The sequence below is a fragment of the Acanthopagrus latus genome, chromosome 20, assembly GCF_904848185.1.
Source record: "Acanthopagrus latus isolate v.2019 chromosome 20, fAcaLat1.1, whole genome shotgun sequence".
NCBI classification, from domain to species: Eukaryota; Metazoa; Chordata; class Actinopteri; order Spariformes; family Sparidae; genus Acanthopagrus; species Acanthopagrus latus.
The window spans coordinates 3,867,217-3,884,763 of NC_051058.1; the positions used below are offsets into that span (position 1 = coordinate 3,867,217).

Below are 17,547 nucleotides of genomic sequence, written 5' to 3' on the forward strand. Positions count from 1 at the left end.
ACCCTGTATTTGTTGATGAATTTGTCATTAAAGTTTTACATACTGCACCTTTAAATAAAAATCAATTCTGCCATTCCATTTTAAAATCCAATTACTCATTAACATAAGGAATGTTCACATAAATCTGCAAATTCTTCAGTGCATTAAGTTGTTTTAATGCATCTACTAAAAAAAAAAAAAAAAACTATAATTGCTTTTTAAAAAATTGTATTAATTGAATATAATTTACTTAAGCTTAGCTTAACTTGCTTAGCTAAGTCTATGATAATTCTGGTGGCATACTCCAGACACCATATAAATGAGGATGAGTTCCAGATGGACCCCTTGGTACGCTCTGGGTACAGTTACAGCAGACATGGTCCAAGGCAGAACAGAAACCCCTGTCTCTGCCATCTGAATCACTGCTGTAGTGCAACCTTTGACAGTATGTAACTGATGCATCCGCCGGCATCCACAATATTTATATTCACTGTACAGTTTGGCCGGTATGAGGCCAACATTGGTCAGGAGTGTTATGTGTTCCTCCCTGACAGCAGCTACATCCAAACTGTAAAGGTCATATTGCAGGGTTGGACAGTGGAAACAACATGTCAAAGTGAACCCTATCACACCAGTAAGGTTTCTCTTTCATACAACATACCCTGCTGCTTACTTATAGTCACGCAATGCAAATTAGTCTCTCAGTATTTCTTTAAAACTAAGGTGATATTTTTTTTTTTGTGTTAAAAAGAAAAAAACCTTTTCATCTCCACAGCTTGTTCATCTTGAATTTCTGTTCAACATTACAACACACAAGTCCCAGATATATTGCAAGGGTTATTATTATTATTACTTATATGTTTTCTTTAGACAGGAAGTCAATTGTTATCTCCTGGGCTCATTAGCACTGCAGAATTCTAGCTACAGAAAATACTAATTTGCAGTTATTGGTACTGTGGGAGTTCTGATTACTGTAATAGGTCCCTAAAGCTCCACATTAAGCTATCAAACCCACTTGACACTGTTACCTCATTAGATATGTGCTCTCTTGATTAAGCTTATCCTGGTTTATGTATTCATTAGTAACCTACAGGCAGGTTTATGAGCTGGACCATGAAGTGAGGGTTGTATTACAGTTTTGGGGGTTTGATATAGCTAAAACGTGGATATTAAAGTTGTTGTAACAATAACCAGATATTCCCCACAATGCCCATTTAATAATATAGCTTAAGGATATTAAGATGTACAAATCTGACAGTGTTAGTGAAAGCAATGTGCTAGAGGATTACAACAACTGCACAAGATGTATTACTGTTCAAAGCTGCACCATTTCCATCCAACATAAAAAACTGCTCCTAAAAAAAGAGAGGAAATTACTTAGCTAAATTGCATCTCGCAGCTGTCTTAAAGGCACAGTTCACCCAAAAAGGAAAATTAAGTTTGCATCTACTCACTTTCATGCTGATGGAAAGTCAGGTGAAGTTTCGTAGTCCACGAAACATTTCTGGAGCTTCACAGCAAAACAGCGTTGAAGCGTTCTCCTAAATAACTGAAGTAGCTGGGGACTCGTTTTAAAATGGAAAAACAAACCTAATTTTTTTATTTCAAAACAAGTCCCCAGCTACTTCAGTTATTTAGGAGAATGCTGCGACACTGTTTTGCTGTGAAGCTCCACAAATGTTTTGTAGACTTTAGATCGACACTGGGTCCAGGTTAATAACAAAAAAATTAATAGAAATCTCTGGGTGAACTGTTCCTTTCAATACAAATCCAAAGGAAAAAAAAAGGCGGCAGGTGCAACTCTGATGTACGGTAATTTTTTTTGAATGTTAACATAATTAGTTGAGTTGATTAATCTGATCATTTATAAACATCTCAATAACCAATTACTAATTTAAAATGACAAGATGGTTTCAGATTCTCAAATAAACTTGTGTTATTACTTCTCATTGGAAACTGAGCTTGAAACAGACTTTGGTACTGTAATGTTTGAATCAGAATGAATGCAGCTGTGGAAATTTCCTGGCCAATATTGAAAGAAACAAAATGTATTACAAAAAAAAAGGTCAACTTCATTAATGTACTAAGATCTCTCTTCAAATCCTTAATATCTATACTCTGTAGTTCTATTTGAATAGGTATCCACATACTATATGAATATAATCACTTTTATGAAACAATGAACATTAAATTTCCCCACACAGCCACCAAAAATGTAAATGCAAAATAAGTACATTAAGACAAAAAAATCATTACAAAACAGAGAAAAAAAGGAAAAAAAAAAAAAGAAAAGAAAAACTTCAAGTACTATTAACAAAGTTTAAGTCCACCTGGCAATATTGTTAAGAAAAAAAAAATCCAAATATACACAACTCTGTCCCTCTGACTGCCAGCCTCTCTTCTCTCTTTTCCTCAGGCCATTCAGTAGCTGACTCTCTGACCTGAAAGCAAACCAAAACAGAAAACAACGAAACAAAACTTAAGACCTGGCTCAATAATAGGTTCTCACAGTTTCTTCAGGTCTCTGTGCGCGGCCCAGATTGTGGCAGAGGCAGGGTGGGCTGATGTCGACTTGCAGGACCCCCATTTCTGAAGAAAAAGGGTTGTTTTTATGAAATCAACCCAGACGTCTCCTGTCTAGATGGCTGTTTCAGACTGGAGAGTAGAGAATGATGTTGCGTCACCCAAGGGAGGTACGAAAGAGAATGCCCAAACATGTGTGACCCAGGCCCGATCCTGGGTGCTTTCCAACCTGTCAATCATAAAGGTTTTGTGAGTGATTATGTGCACACACAGCTACAAGGGTTAGAAAATTGTTCCCTTCAGGATTTTTCAGAAGATTGAAGACGATCCCCCTTGTACTTCTCATCGCCATCCCCTGTACTGACTCCAAAGAAGGCCCGTGGAATTGGTCTGAGTGTGGTTCACGGCTGGTTTCAATATCCACATTCCTGATCCTTGCTGGGGTTTTCCAGAGGCATGTTCCGACCTGGTTCGTCCTGCTCTGTCCTGACCTCGTGACCTCAGGGCTCTTGTTTGATGTAGTAGCTGCCTGAGCCGTTGCTCTCCTGGTCAGACGTGCCCTGTGAGAAGGTAAACTCGTCCACCTCGGCCGTCTCTTCTTTCATTCGCAGGAGAGACTCTACAGACCGGGACAGAGACAGATAAGAGAGAGAACAGTGGAACAGATGAGCCAGTTGTGTTCATGCACTTTGAGTAAAATACAGGAGGAGCCTTTTGTCTCTGTTCCAGGTGTTAATGTCAACTCCACATGCATTCAAGATAACCACTTTGAAGGGCTTCATTTGTAAGAAATGGCCAGAATTCAGATGGGGGCAGCATAACTGCTAACTGCTGTGCACTGAAAACTGATTAAGGTAAATATTTACCTTTTTGACATTTTTTGTTAGTTATTTTTGCTTATATGTTAGACTGTAACACTTGCGACTCCTAACTTGAATTTGCGGCTCCTATCTGACACTGAGGGGCTATCAGATTATTGCCTCTTGCAGTACAAATTGGTATTATGAAACAGGAAAGGCCAGGGGGTAGCTGGTTAGCACGACTTAAAATTTAAATCCTATAATTAATAATGTTATTTCATTTTTTTAATGTTCTAAACTAGAATTCTGGCCTCATCTTAAAAATCGCCCCCCCTAAAACAAACATAAAAGGAAACAAACATGCTTTATGACTGCTTCAAAATGGAGAAAAGTCACTGGTAATTCCAAAACTGTAATTCCAGTGAATTAGATGAACAGGCATTCACTGACATGAGGAAATATTCATGTTAAAACGACCACAATGAACACAACTTAACAGTAGAATATGCAGTATCAGCAGTGTCAAGATCCACAGTGAGGCCCTGCGAGCACGACTGTCGCCTGTTAAAAACAGCGTCGATCCCCAGAAGGCTCGGTGCCATGCTGGTTTGATCATTAGTGTGACGTTACCTGATTTGTGGGTTTGGTGGAGGTGGGTTCGGGGTCGGGGCCGAGTGGGCCCCTGGGCAGGGTAAGGGGGCGGACTCTGCTCTTCGTCCCCCGAGAAGCTGCTCCTCCTCCTGCCTGCCTGACTGAAGGGCCGTCGACCAACCGGAATCTTCCTCTCTAAACACCAAGCCAGACTCGGGTAAGCTACCAGGGGCTTATTACAAACAGGGTTCAATTCAACTGGAACATGTTGTTGAGGTTTAGATTATGTATTAGGAAGGAAAGTTAAAAAGGTTAGAGCTTCGGGTGAAATTTTAATTCAAAACTTTCACTGTTGTCAGTGCATCTATATGCCATCTGAATAAGCCCCTGGTAAGCTGTCATCAGACTGCCAGACCCAAATAAGCAGATGCACTATTAGATACTGAGAACGAGGACACAGCAACTGTTCCAAATGTATGGAAGTCTGTGGCTGCCAATATTCAAATATTCAAATAAACAGCTCTGCCAGGCAAAGGTCTGAAATGCTTCATGCGTTTAGTTGTGCTTGTCCATGTGTGCATGTTTGTTATCTGTCAGCTATATTGTCCTATTATGTATTAAGTCTAATATTTTTTATGCACATTTATGACTTTATGTTCAAGGACCTCTGATGGTTGGAGCATTTTACATTTTTAAATAACCTATTTTATCTGTTTTACATTTCCATTGACTGCTGACTAACTCACTCCTCCTTACCAACCAGTAAGGGGCACAAGAGATCAACAAACCGTTGTGCAGCGAAGTGAATTCAATTATTTTCTCTCTAATCCATAGCTACCTAATGTTAACTTGTAAAAATGAAAAGGCAGTAAAACATCATCACTAACTCTTCTGACAGTTTCTCATTTGCAGAGAAACGTTACAAAGCCAGCCTGTTCAACTTGGCCATCTACAATTTCTGCTAGAAATGTAGCCTAGCTATGTTTTCATAGCCTCACCTGTTCACCTTATTACTTGCCCCTGTGGTCCCTGGCAGAAATCATAAAAGGAACTTTTTATAATGGCTGTTCTCCCAAGCCATCCTGTGAAATCTGTCTAAGTACTTTAGCACTATATTTGTTGTATTATAAATGAGCTAAAATCAGAATATAATATAAATTAAAAAATTGCAAAAATGTTTTAGAGTTAAGGTTGCAAACTATATGTGTTAAGGTTATGGGAATGTTGTGCTCAGGAGTAAAATTATTTGTCTAATGAAGTTTTCATTTAAGCTTTACCAGGAATAAGGGACATTTACATGGTAAAATAAAGGCCAACCAAATGTGATGTTACACAATGTAATTTTAAATGTGATTTAAATATTGGCAGCTATAGACATTTATATAAACGGCTCAGAAAAAGCATTAGCATTAGCATCTGCTTTTGAGATCTGAAACTTTGGACCTAAACAGGGATTTCAACACCAGGCCTAGTGCTCTCCAACACCCGCAGTAATCTCAAACAGCAAAACAAAACCTCCCACACTACTTTGTCCAAGTGTGACATTAATTGTCCTAATCAACAGGGAAAAACATCCTGCAATGTGACACAAGAGGTCAGATGTGTTCCGGACACACCCATCAGGTGACCAATCAGAAAGCAGCGGAGTTTCCACCACAAGCACCAGTGACAGTAAGAGGAACAGGTGACGGCGAAGGAAGGAGTGGAGAGAGAAAAAAAATCAGTGCAAGAAGGATTACTCACTTTTCTTTTGTCCTTTGTACTGTTGGGCCTTTTTCTTTTGCTTAGGTACGGACTGAGGCATTTCCCTGTTACCTGAAAGATCACAAGATAGAAAGGTATGGTATGTTTGCAGACAGAGAGGTACAAACCAAGAAAACAATTAGAGTAGAGAGTATGGATTGTATCAAATCTATCGCAACCTAGGGGATACATAGATCCGATATGCAGGATTGGCATCAATGCTGATACTGGCCATATTAAGCAGATCAGAAATCTGCAATGACACGCCTGGACCACAGTAAATGCAGTTCCTCTGTTGTTGTCGTTATAGAATCTTATTGTATTTAGTCATGTCAGGAACAGTACTCAGAGAAAAAACACAGTAATATTTATCATTAATATATTCTGAGTTTAAATACGATATATGTGGAAAAGAAAAAACAACATACAGCTCTTACAGCTCTATTCAGATATAACAGAACCTCATATGAGATCTGACACCTCGTTTACAAGAGGGTATATAAAGCCTCTTTTTTTCCTCACTATGATGGCAGCACTGCTGTAGAACAGCAGTGAGTTAGGAAATAATGACATCTGGAATTATATTTCTCTCTGTGGCTTGATTATCAACCTTCGACCATGAGTGACGCTCACTCATCAAACCAACCCTGTAGCCCCCTTACAGAGTGGTGTATGATGAGGATGTTTTCGCCTTTCAATAATAATAATAAAAAAAATCTGGGTAACAAACACTAATAAAAAGTTAACCTATATAAACAGACTACATTGTGGTCGCATGACATGGCATGACATCACCACCACGAAGCGTTATTGTAAAGTTAGAGTCAGTTTGTGAATGAAGTCGGCCTGTAAAGAAGGACTAGTGAGCAGAAGAGTCTCCGTGTTTGTTGTGATGACGTTTCACGTCCCGTATAGCCTCTGTAGTTTCATGTAGACACTTGTTAGCAACCGCCAGTTTTAACACATGTAAGAGATAATTAAATTGTGGAATATTTAATGATGTATTTTATGTTGCAGAACAAAACAGGCAAATATCCAAAGTAGTAACCTTACACATTATTTCAGACATTTAACAGAAAACCAATTAAAACACTCACAGACTTTGAGATGAGGGAACTAGCCCAGACAGATTGCTGGGAATTAGGATTCATTAAACGGCACTCTATTACATTTACCCATCAGTGTCATCATTCATTGGACTGCTATTTTACAGCCTACACCCTGACAGCCCCAAGGCATAGCTAAATTAGTGTTAAGACGGTAGACTGTGACTCATTAAATAGCGTTTTTGCTAGCACAGTATATGTTAACGCCTACGTTAAATGCTTTGCTGGACAGCTGGCATGACTGAAGCTACAAATACAGTACTGGTCTGATGATTATAGTGTTTTTTGTCATTTTTAAATAAGGAAATAAAATGAGAACCTACACCTTTTTAACAACATATCTGACATGAGAAGAATCAATAAGGCTACAAGGCATATTAATTTTTATCATATAGGGAACGCAATGGTGCATTGGTTTGCATCACAGCAAGATGGTCTGGGGTTTAATTTCTCATCAGTGCCACTGACCAAGGCACATTAGATCTGGATTTGACCCCAGGCTGCCTTACAATGGCTGCCCACTGCCGCTGCAACCGTCTCTATATTGTAAGGAATCTCAAAAGTTAAGGTTAATTATCTTCTTCATTAACAGAGTAAATGTTCTGTCTATATAATACATACAATAAAAAAAAACCTTTAAAACTGAGTCTAAAGTAAAAGAGTCTAATGTAATGAAACTTCTTCTTCTGTCTGACAAGTAATCGAAAACATACCGATATAAAATGCAGTAATTTTAATATAAGTTAAAGCAGCAAATTTGAGAAGCTTGAAACAAGAGAATACTTGTAACCTATATAATAGATTCAATGATGGCTTGATAATCCAAAATAAAGGTGTTAAATTTTTGTTTACCCACTCTTCAGGTAATGGACTAAATGTTGCAGCTCTACTCTACTTTTGGTGTTGTTGAGACTGATTTTATAATCCTTGTGTGCCTCTAAGAACATTTTGTACCTCTTTATTATTAATCAGTTTGGTGCGTGTGTGTTCTGGGTTTGTATCCGGCCTTTGCCCATACTGGACGTTTTGTGGAGACATTACGTTGCAAAATTCCTGTTTCACTTTCTGTTCAAATTTGACATTTTGCCTCTGACATGATTACTCAACACAAGACAGAAATAATAAATATGCAGCACATTTATATACTCTGTTATCTGAAATGTGCTTTTGATTAAACAAACTCTGGTATCCTGACTTATTTCAGTAGCAATCTGCCATTTAGATAATGAGATATTATATGTGTGCTTAGCTGACTTTTTGGATGACAGTCACCAAAAACACAAAGCCTTGGAGGTCACCAAGTTGAAATGCATCATGTCCTTACTCTGGGAGGCAGGGGGTTGGAGCTGGTAGCCCGTCAGCTGACACCAGCCCACAGGGTAAAGGTCAGGTGACTCGCAGTCCACCCACTGGTCGTATTCATCCTCCCAGCCGTCAAAGTGGATCCTCAGTAACCGGTGCACAATCCTCGTCACCGTGGCGACACACACCAGCCGTGGCTCCATTAAATCGACAGCCTCCAGCTTCATGCCTTGCCGGAAACCATGATTGGGAACCTCCTAGAACATATGAGGCAGCAAGGGTAGTGTAAAAAATGATTTACTCATTTAAATACCATAAAAAGACAAACACAATGAGTTACTAGTGAATGTATTTTCCAGTTGAGAAGCACTAATAAATCCTTAGTCACATGAATCAGACAGACAAGGGAATGAAATGAGAGGCCATAGGAAAATGAAGCAGTGAACACATTTTTACGAGTGGAGACTAAAACTTGATGAGAAATTCACTTAACACACATTTGACAATAAAAACAAATCTGCATACATTTGAAATACTTGAGCTAAGAGAGGCCAAAAGGAAAGATAGGAAGGCCATTCCAATAGATGTATTAGTGTGTGTTACTATCAATTACCACAAAATAATACCAGAGATCGTTAAAACTCAGAATAATAAGATCTTCATAAACACAACTCCAGTGGAGAAACAATTAACAAAGCTTACCTTGTTAAAGAGCTTCACAGGAGCAGCTATTGAACCCATTTCTCTGAGGTAGTCAAACCATTTAAATGGCAGTTTAGTGTACCCTGGGGAACAGAGTCAGTGTTAAAACCAGTGTATTAAGAAACCCAAATCAAGAAGATGTTCTTAAGCTACTTCCAACTAATAACTTCAAGTGAACAAACTTGGTGTTTAACACTGGACAGAGGCTTAAAACTGACTGCATAACAATATAGCAAACAAAGAAATGAAGAGGAATAGAAACACAAATCGCTTTTTGTCCATGCAAGTATTTAAACATGTTATAAAAGAACAATTATTTTATTTTGAATTACTGAATGGTTCTTTCCATTGAGACACACATTTTCCATGCAATATAGAAAACAGAGTCAAGTAGTAGCTTGAATTTCAGAGTTGCCCAGCAGAGGACAGTGTAGACTTGCTAAAAATGCAAATCACATGCACTTGCTTTCATGAGGAGGTGCATGGGAGAGTTTTCTTCTTGAGTTTGAAACACATGGTCCATGCCAAAATAAAATAAACTGTTTAATTAAAGCATGGGGGCAGGATCATACGTGGAGCTTATCACAGCCATTCAAATTATGTACTGTTAGCAACCAGTTTACTGCTATGGTATTTTATGATATTTACAGTGTGTCAGCTCTTAGCTCAAAAGTAGTTGTTGCTTAATGTAGCGACAGGGGTTTGAGGAAAGGAAGGAGAATGGCAACTTCAGTTCTCTAAAAAATATAAAAACTGGATGGCAGATCATTTCCTACAGTTTAGTGCTGAGAAAACAGTGGTTCTCATATCCCAGTCTTGCCCCAAAAGTAATCGAGGTCTCTTTCCTTTGCAGTTAAATCATCCCTACTAAACTTAGGTGTCACTATGAACAAGGCTCTGAATCTGAATCAACATGTTTGTTCCTCACTGCTCTAAAATCTTAATGGCAAGCTTTTGACTAGATCCTCAAAAAAGTGGACATGGTAAACTGGGCGCTGTTTGACGTCGCTGTAATTTTTTTTTCAACACAAATACTCGGCGAGTTAAAGTTTTTTGGAGGTGACAGACACTTCTCAATGTACAGCTGCGGTATTTTTTCCCTCATATTAGTTGACAAAGACAGTTACAGTGACTTACTTTTGTTTGGTTATGTAACATTGCTCAGTGGGACATTTCTCTTAATTTAGTTGAGTGAGGGACCTGTGTAGTTATCAAACACTGTCAGGCCGACACGCCCTTGATACACGCAGCCGGCTTATCCATTCACACTGGTTCGGTTTGCCAATGATGCCAATATTGCATCTCTGTTACTACCTCCAGAAATGCACCAGCGCTGGAGTGAAATGTCACCCCTTGCCGCCTCTGAGACATTCACACAGAGGTGGAGAATTGGAGAATTGCTTAAAACTGAGGGAGACAGTGAGTGGAGTTGTGGCCTTTAAATTGTGGGCTTCTCTATGGTTATTATGGACAGCCTTAAAAGCAACTCAAGTTCTGTTTTCTGTTTACACTTGCCTTTGCATCCGTTTCTATTTGCACATCATAATCATTTCTATTTCATGGTGTTTTAATCCTGCCAAGACTGTTTTTATGTCCATTTTATGTTCATTGACTTATTTACTCTTGTGTATTTGCATCTAAAATCTTCCATGGCACTGTGGACCTCTCTATGGGAGCAAACTGGAACTGTGAAAGGCCCAAAGAAACAAAGCTCTGAGTGGACACTACCTCTAGGGGGCGTGAGTTCAATGTTGTTGATTTCACAGAAGCCGACAGGGAAGATGGAGGGGGAGGTGCTGTGGTAGCAGAACCAGTCTGATCCATCCACTGCCTCCGAACCATCGATCCCAATCATGAGGTACCCGTCTGCCAACACCTGTAGTAAACAGCAGATAGTGGCTGAATTTAGCCTGGAGCAGTTGTGGAAAAGGCATTTTCGCATAGACAGGTATAACGAATCCTTCCCTTACTGTACCCTTACCTTTCTTACAGTGGCTACACATATAGCTGAGAGGTTGAGTGGGTCAATGGCTTCCAACTTCATCCCATCCTTGAACCATTCCCCACTCTGGTCCACATCTTTCACCTGATATACATACACAGATAGAAGAAAAGCCAAGTTGAGGATTTTTAGGTGCTATGACTTAGATGAGTAAGAATCTTCATCAACAAGTTGAGGTTTACTATTTGCAATTTGTTCAATTAAACATTGTGATGGCATTATTATAATAATAACATCCACTGAACATCACTTTTCAAATCAGCCTTGTAGGCCACTTACTACATTAACTCATCAGTGTCGTCACTGATTAGACTGCTTATCTTTTATCATTTAACTTTGTCTCGTCGCTGTCAGACTGTAGGCTATAACTTTGTTTTCTATCTTTGTGTATAGGAACACTCTAATGCTCTGAAAACAGTCCGATACAATTTAAATCAGGTTCGACAACCACAAATTCCAAACTACTGTTAAATGATCGCCAATCTATTTATGATTAGATTACATGATTAGCCTTATTCTTTATCTGTGAATAAAGAATACGGCCCTCTGCACTGACTGATAGTAACATACTTGTATATGGATTCTAATCACAGCTGTAGGTCTCCTTCTTGAGAGGGGCACCCAGGAGAGCAAAAAAACACAGCGTTCCTGTTTTGTATTACCTTCTGGAAGAGCTGTGCAGGCGCATCAACTTGACCCTCCATTTTCTTTGCAATGTCTGAAAAATAAATTGACAGATCAGAATGACTTGCTTGAGCTCAATATACCTCAGCAATAGAAGCGCTGAATAAAGAGCTCCATGAGTTTTAAATGATTTAGAGAGTGAGCATAATGTTAGGGAGTATCTTGTGTTTGCCAACAGATGGCAGTTTTGTGTTACTCCTTTCACACTGGCTGAAAACACAATCGACACCCACTGACTTTTGGCTTTTGTCTTCAATGCGAATGTGTACAATCAGTTTTCAGTCCTCTGTTGAGTGACTCCTCAGAAGTCACAGGTGTTTATTGGCTCCAGCTCCAATCGGCTGTAATGAAAGCACAACACCATGGTGTATGCGCCAATTTTGGCCCCTTGTCAAGCGCAACATTTTGATACGTGTTGTTGAGGCAGCTGGCTTGGTGACATCTCACCATTCGTCTGTGTTCAAGCAGAACTCAAACATTGTTCAGTCAGTTTGAAGGTGAGACAGAAGTAAAAGATATTTAAAAAAGAACCAACGTTAGTGGTCAGGGTTTGCCAGCTGGCTGATCATTTCTGCGCATGTGCAACTCTCAACAGAGATACGAAAGAAGCAGGATGTCTCATCCCTTAGCTACTTCCATCATTGGTTACAGAGAAAACGCTGTGTCTAGTTAAGAAAATTATTGTTCGAGACTTAGAGATCAAAATGACTTTAATGTCTTCTGGATTTAGTCTAATGAGGTATATGATCTGGTGCCGACTGTTACCTTTTTCCTGGCCGACACAAAAAACAAAGACAAAGGCAAACTCGTCTGGCAAAGGTAAAGGAGCGAACACCGATTTCGAGCAGGTCTCCCTGCATTTGAAAAACCTGGATAGACACGCTAATTTTAATGTAAAAATTGTATTGGTGTACTACTGAACCTGTAAAATCAGCTGTATGATGTCCTCCATGTCACTGAAGGAGCTTTGTCAAGTCTGAGAAAACCATGATGATGACAATGAGGTTGTGTTAGCTTTGGCTAAGAGACAACATATTTATAACCCGAAACCCACTTAAATGATGGGGGCATATAACAGAGAGACTCTATCAAGTAGCATGAAAGAGTAGAATGATCCAGTATTTCAACAGACTGGTAAAGACTAGTGAGTAAAATCCAGATATCTTGGCCTCTGCTGCTTTGACTTCAACCATCTAGGTATGTGGACACACATCCATCTTGTGTATATAGCATTTCTTATTCATTTCTTTAGTTTGTTTTTATTTCATTCTATTTCATCCTCCCTTTTGTCAATTCCTGCCTCGTGCTGCTTCATGTTGCTATTGTTTGCACACTGCTCCCTTGTTCTGCGGTGAAAAACTACATTTTTCCCACGGGGGAACAGTCAAAGCTCATTTCATCATTCCTTTGTCCCTCACGTCTCTCTCCAATACCCCCTACTTTAAAGAGGTGACCTTCTAATTCACTCGGGGGGCAAAAATGTAACTGTTGTGTGTTTTTCTCAAACTCACCAGATCGTTTGAAGCGGTGCCCTATGCTGCGCGACCAGCCGATATTATGGATAAGGGGGCTGAGCATGTGGCACCAGAAGTCATCGGACCGGTCCTGGCTCTCCTCATAGACCAGCCTGAGGCGACCCCCGATCACCTGCTCCACCAGCGCCACCCGTGTCCGGCACAGGTAGTTCTTATCCACCACCTCTACCCGCATCAGCTTCTTAAAGGGGAACTGCATGTTCTCGTGTACCTGTGGTGAAAAATGATACACAAATTTAACCAACACAAAACCAGATTTACTGATTTAACTTTTACCTAAGTATTTAATTAAAATAAAGCTATCAGCTACAGGCTTGCACCTTATTGAAGATATCGGCCATTAAAAACAGTAACATTAAATTAAGGCATTTGTGCTTCTCACCTTGGCATTAAAGTCAGGTGGCAGTGTTTTAGCTCCAGTGAGACGTTTCACAAGAAAGACTTTCCAGTTAGAGTACTTATGCTGTATACCTAGAGGGCAGGGTATCAAAACAACGGCAACAATTACCACCAACCATCCCAGAACACACACACACACACAGATATTCAAGAAAAACACTGTTAACAACTTTGGCAGCTCACTTTTTGGAGGTACAAGGGGCTTGCCGCTTGAAGCACACCATCCCACCGGGTGCACCTCAGGGATACAGAGATTACACCAGAAGTCCTTACTGCTGTCGTTGTCAAAGCCCTCATAACGCAGGAGAGCCTTGAACCCTGCATGCATCAAAACACAGTTGAGTTCACAGCTCGTTAGTGACCTCAGGAACAGCAGTCGTCAAAACTATCTCCAAACAAGGTCTTCTTATTTTGTTCTAGTCTTGAAACCATATCACATGGTCTTCATCACCAGATGAGGCCTGCTCGTATGTCATCGGAAAACAGATGTCATGTCAGTTGTCATTTGAAGCTCAACTTTTCATTTACATGGATGACAAGTCCTAAGTGCAGCCAAATGAAGGCATTTATTTGTTAGCGAGAGTAAATCTCTGAAGGTTTTTAGCTCAATGTTTGTGCTGAAATAGTCCTGTAATAATAGCTTTGCAGACAGGACCACTTTTACTGAACTGAGAAGGTGGGAATGCTCGTCGTCATAGAAACAGATGATGGATGTAACTCATATTACATAGAGTCAGAGTCACACTAGTGCAATATATATATGAAAGTATACAACAAGCAAAGAAGGACTTGAAGTGAGGACTGTTTTTGTCAACAACATAAAACTGAAACACATACAACAACAATGATCAGTTGAAGGAAATTTAAAAAAGAAAATGATTGTATCATTGCACAAGGGCTGCAACTACATTTATTTTCATTGTCAGTTAATGAGTCCATTGTTTCTTGATCAATTTCTTAGTTGTTTGGTCAACATAATCCCGAAAGATATCAATCAGCATTTCCTTAAGTCCAAGGTGACGTCCCTGCAAGTCTTGTTTTGTCCACAACCTAAAGATATTCAGTTTACGCTCAAAGAGGAACAGGGCTGGTTATTATATTGACATCACTTCATTATTGTGACATGAGATTACTTACTTATAACATCTTTTATTTTGGATAGTTATATTGTGATGTGATGTGATGTGATGTTAGTGCCTTTTTCTGGTTTTAAAGGCTGCATTTCAAAAAAGTGATGTCACTTGTCCCAATACTAGTCTTTAACTACTGAGTCACTGTATCATTATTGATGATTATCTATCAAAAACCTTTTTGTGTTCATATTACCAATAGTCATGCATAGAATACTGTCACAATATTTCTGGTCAAAAATATTAAATTTGGTCTTTTAGTCCAAGCATTTAGTAAGTGCTTTTGAGTGGATTTCAAGATATACACTGAGTATACAAGTTAAGTTAGTTCCTTTCTAACTTAAAAGTATTATTGATTATCAGAACAGTTGTCAATTAATTACATGATTTACAACAATTGTTGCAGCACTACATTGCAGGGTCACTATTCGTAATCTATATTTAAAAAAGGTTGGATTCCTCCTTTAATTGTCTATAGAAGTAGTCTTACCTGCTAGCTTAATGATTTCTGCTATCCAGTACACTTTAGTAGAGAGGCTGGTGTCGGAGTTAGGCACTTCAATCCTCACTCCTTCTTCTATGTCTCCCCAGCACATCCCCATAGGAGCCTGAAGTGGACAGGAGGCAGTGAAGTTCTTAATTCAGGAAAGTAATAAATAAGCAGTAGCTAACAAATCAACTCCAGTTTTACTTACGTGCTTGAAACAGCTGACTGGAGCTCCAGTCGTGTTATTGCTACAGATATACCGACCCCAGTCAAAGCTCTCTGCAGGGACCACTGACATAAACAGGAAACAGTGTAAAGCAGGAGGGCATCTAAACAGAGAAGCACTGATACGGATTCTGCTTTTTGATCACCTACCAGCTTTTGATTTGGCCTGGTTCTGTTGACTTGCTTGGTACTGGGCATAAGCTGCCAACTTTGCCATTAGAGGCTGTTTTTGTAAGACTTTTGCCTTTTTTGTTGGTGGTTTGCCCTTGCAAAATCAAAACAGATGTCAATGTTTCTGTGATAATATAGATTTGATGTTAAAGTATTCATTTTGGTAGACTTATAATGCACTTACTTGGAGTCTTGCCAAGATGCTAGCTTTTTTGGAATTTGAGGAGTAACTCCTCGAACAGGACACGCTGCAGAAGCGCTTAGTTTTTGAGTAGAAAGCATCTCGTACACCAACCATTCCACACATCTCACAAGTGGCTGTGAAACAGAGAGCACAAAACAGAAACACATACTCTGTTAAAATACTAAAAGCCCAGAAAACTTTTTTTTACTTACAGGATTACATTCTTGGTAAGCACAGAAAGCAGCACAGAAAGTTCCAAGTGTATTTCCATGCACTGACCCATTCCAGCCTTGCCGTCAGGGTAGGTGTAGACTTGGCCATTGTTTTTGATGATGGGCAGGCTGGCAGGGATGGAGGGCACCACCTCATCCTCACTGTCCTCTGAGCTGGAGCTGCTGGTGGACTCCTCGCTGCAGCTGTCATAGCCATCAAACATCCCGAACGAGTCTCTCCGTTTACGCTCTGAACGTGGGGTGCGTTCAGCCTTTACAATCAAAGAAATGGCAAAAAGGCACTAGAGTCTGAATAAATGCAATGCCTTAAGGCTCCAACTTACAGTTTTCTCTCTTAATTAACCTGTTGATTATTTCTAGGAAATCATTAATTAATAGTTTAGTCAATACAATAGCAGAAAATAGTGAAAATGTCCTAACATAATTCAAGGGAAAGTAAATATCTCCTTGTTTGCAGACAATCCAAAACCCAAATATGTTCAGTTTACTATCAGAGAAGCAAAAATAAAATAAAATAAAAAAAAAAGCTGAGCACGGAAGATGACCTGTTGTCATTTTTGCTTGATAGGTAACACTTACTCAATCAACATTATTGTTCATTGTCAGTTTCAGCTCCAGAAAGCCCTAACAATAGAATTAATCTAATAAGTGTAAAATTCTAGGATTTTGTTTGTTTTGCTTTTTTTTCTACTGGTGACATTTTACAATCTCTGAACCGTGAGACTGGCTGTGGAAGCCAGTTAGTAAATGCTACAGAAAGATGTTCAGAAAAGTCTAACTTTATTGTATCTACTGCAGCGAAAATCTGAAAATTCAATATATGTAGCTCATTTGGTAGACAGGATCCGGAACATTGTTTAAATAATTACTGTTGTCACAGCCTGCCTACTTCCTCCTCTGAGCATCACAGGTGACATCCTCACAGGCTCCGCTAACATTAATTATTTAATCGGCAACAATTCTCAAACAAAAAAAAATGCACCAGCAATGAAGAAATACTTAGCAAATTGCAGGTTGCACAAAAAAGAAGAGCTAGCTAATATAAGCGCTAAAATAAGGGGCGGCCTTATTAGAAATAACTCCTAATGCTAACAAGCGTTAGCATAGCTAGCTAGCGGAAACCTGTTTTTCCTGTTTTTATTCATAAAAGCAAACACATTTTTCATTTGCGTAGCAAACTTGCACCTACACATAGGCAGTGAAAACAAATGTGGGGATATTTTATTTCTAGCATTCGGGTTTTCTGAGTTTTCTAATATTATACACTGGCTAACCCACTAGCTAGTTACCATAAACAGATAACAACAAAGGAGGAGCGCTAGCCGAAGCAAATCCTCTGGAAACGGAGGCTCGCGGCCCTAAAATGTTTCAACTTCACTCACCAAATCCCGTGTGTCTTCCATCAGCCCTTCATATAGATAACGTTCTAGTTAACTGTGCTGCCCAATTCAAATCAAACCCCTACGCTGGGGATATATTTGCCTTGGAAATACCAAATTCTAAATGAATACTACCAAGCAGGATATCAACAAATTACTCTGCTTCTTTTGCGCATGTGCGAGCGTAACCTACTTTCATGTGATTGGTCAAACCGGAATGGAGGTCATCGACCCAAACAGAAACAAAACAGTGGACTGTGATGGAAATGAATGAATGGCCTCTTGAATTTCGGAGTACAAATATTAATAGAAGGAGTGTTCATTGGAAAACTAGCAGTTTTGCATTGAAATACAATATTATCAGTTCAATAC

The 17,547-nt window shown here is 39.3% G+C and overlaps 1 protein-coding gene across 1 annotated transcript; it reads right to left on the reverse strand.

Annotated features, from left to right (window-relative positions):
* Positions 1-1,655: 1,655 nt before the first annotated feature.
* mbtd1 (mbt domain containing 1) lies at positions 1,656-17,348 on the reverse strand. The gene is made up of 17 exons (XM_037082546.1): positions 17,179-17,348; positions 15,843-16,047; positions 15,564-15,697; positions 15,359-15,473; positions 15,192-15,274; positions 14,987-15,104; positions 13,550-13,684; positions 13,350-13,438; positions 12,944-13,178; positions 11,411-11,466; positions 10,728-10,832; positions 10,475-10,622; positions 8,747-8,829; positions 8,067-8,301; positions 5,637-5,708; positions 3,933-4,088; positions 1,656-3,121 (listed from the first exon to the last, which is right to left on the reverse strand). The coding sequence occupies exons 1-17, from the start codon at positions 17,197-17,199 to the stop codon at positions 3,003-3,005; spliced, it is 2,109 nt and encodes a 702-aa protein (XP_036938441.1). The 5' UTR covers positions 17,200-17,348; the 3' UTR covers positions 1,656-3,002.
* Between the last annotated feature and the right edge of the window lie 199 nt (positions 17,349-17,547).

Coding starts and splice junctions, on each gene's coding strand:
- mbtd1 (XM_037082546.1), bottom strand. CDS start 17,199: ATGGAAGACACACGGGATTTG. Junction 8,830..10,474: donor TGAACTCACGCCCCCTAGAG/GTAGTGTCCACT, acceptor TCTGTTCCCCAG/GGTACACTAAACTGCCATTT. Junction 3,122..3,932: donor CCACCAAACCCACAAATCAG/GTAACGTCACAC, acceptor CCCGGTCTGTAG/AGTCTCTCCTGCGAATGAAA.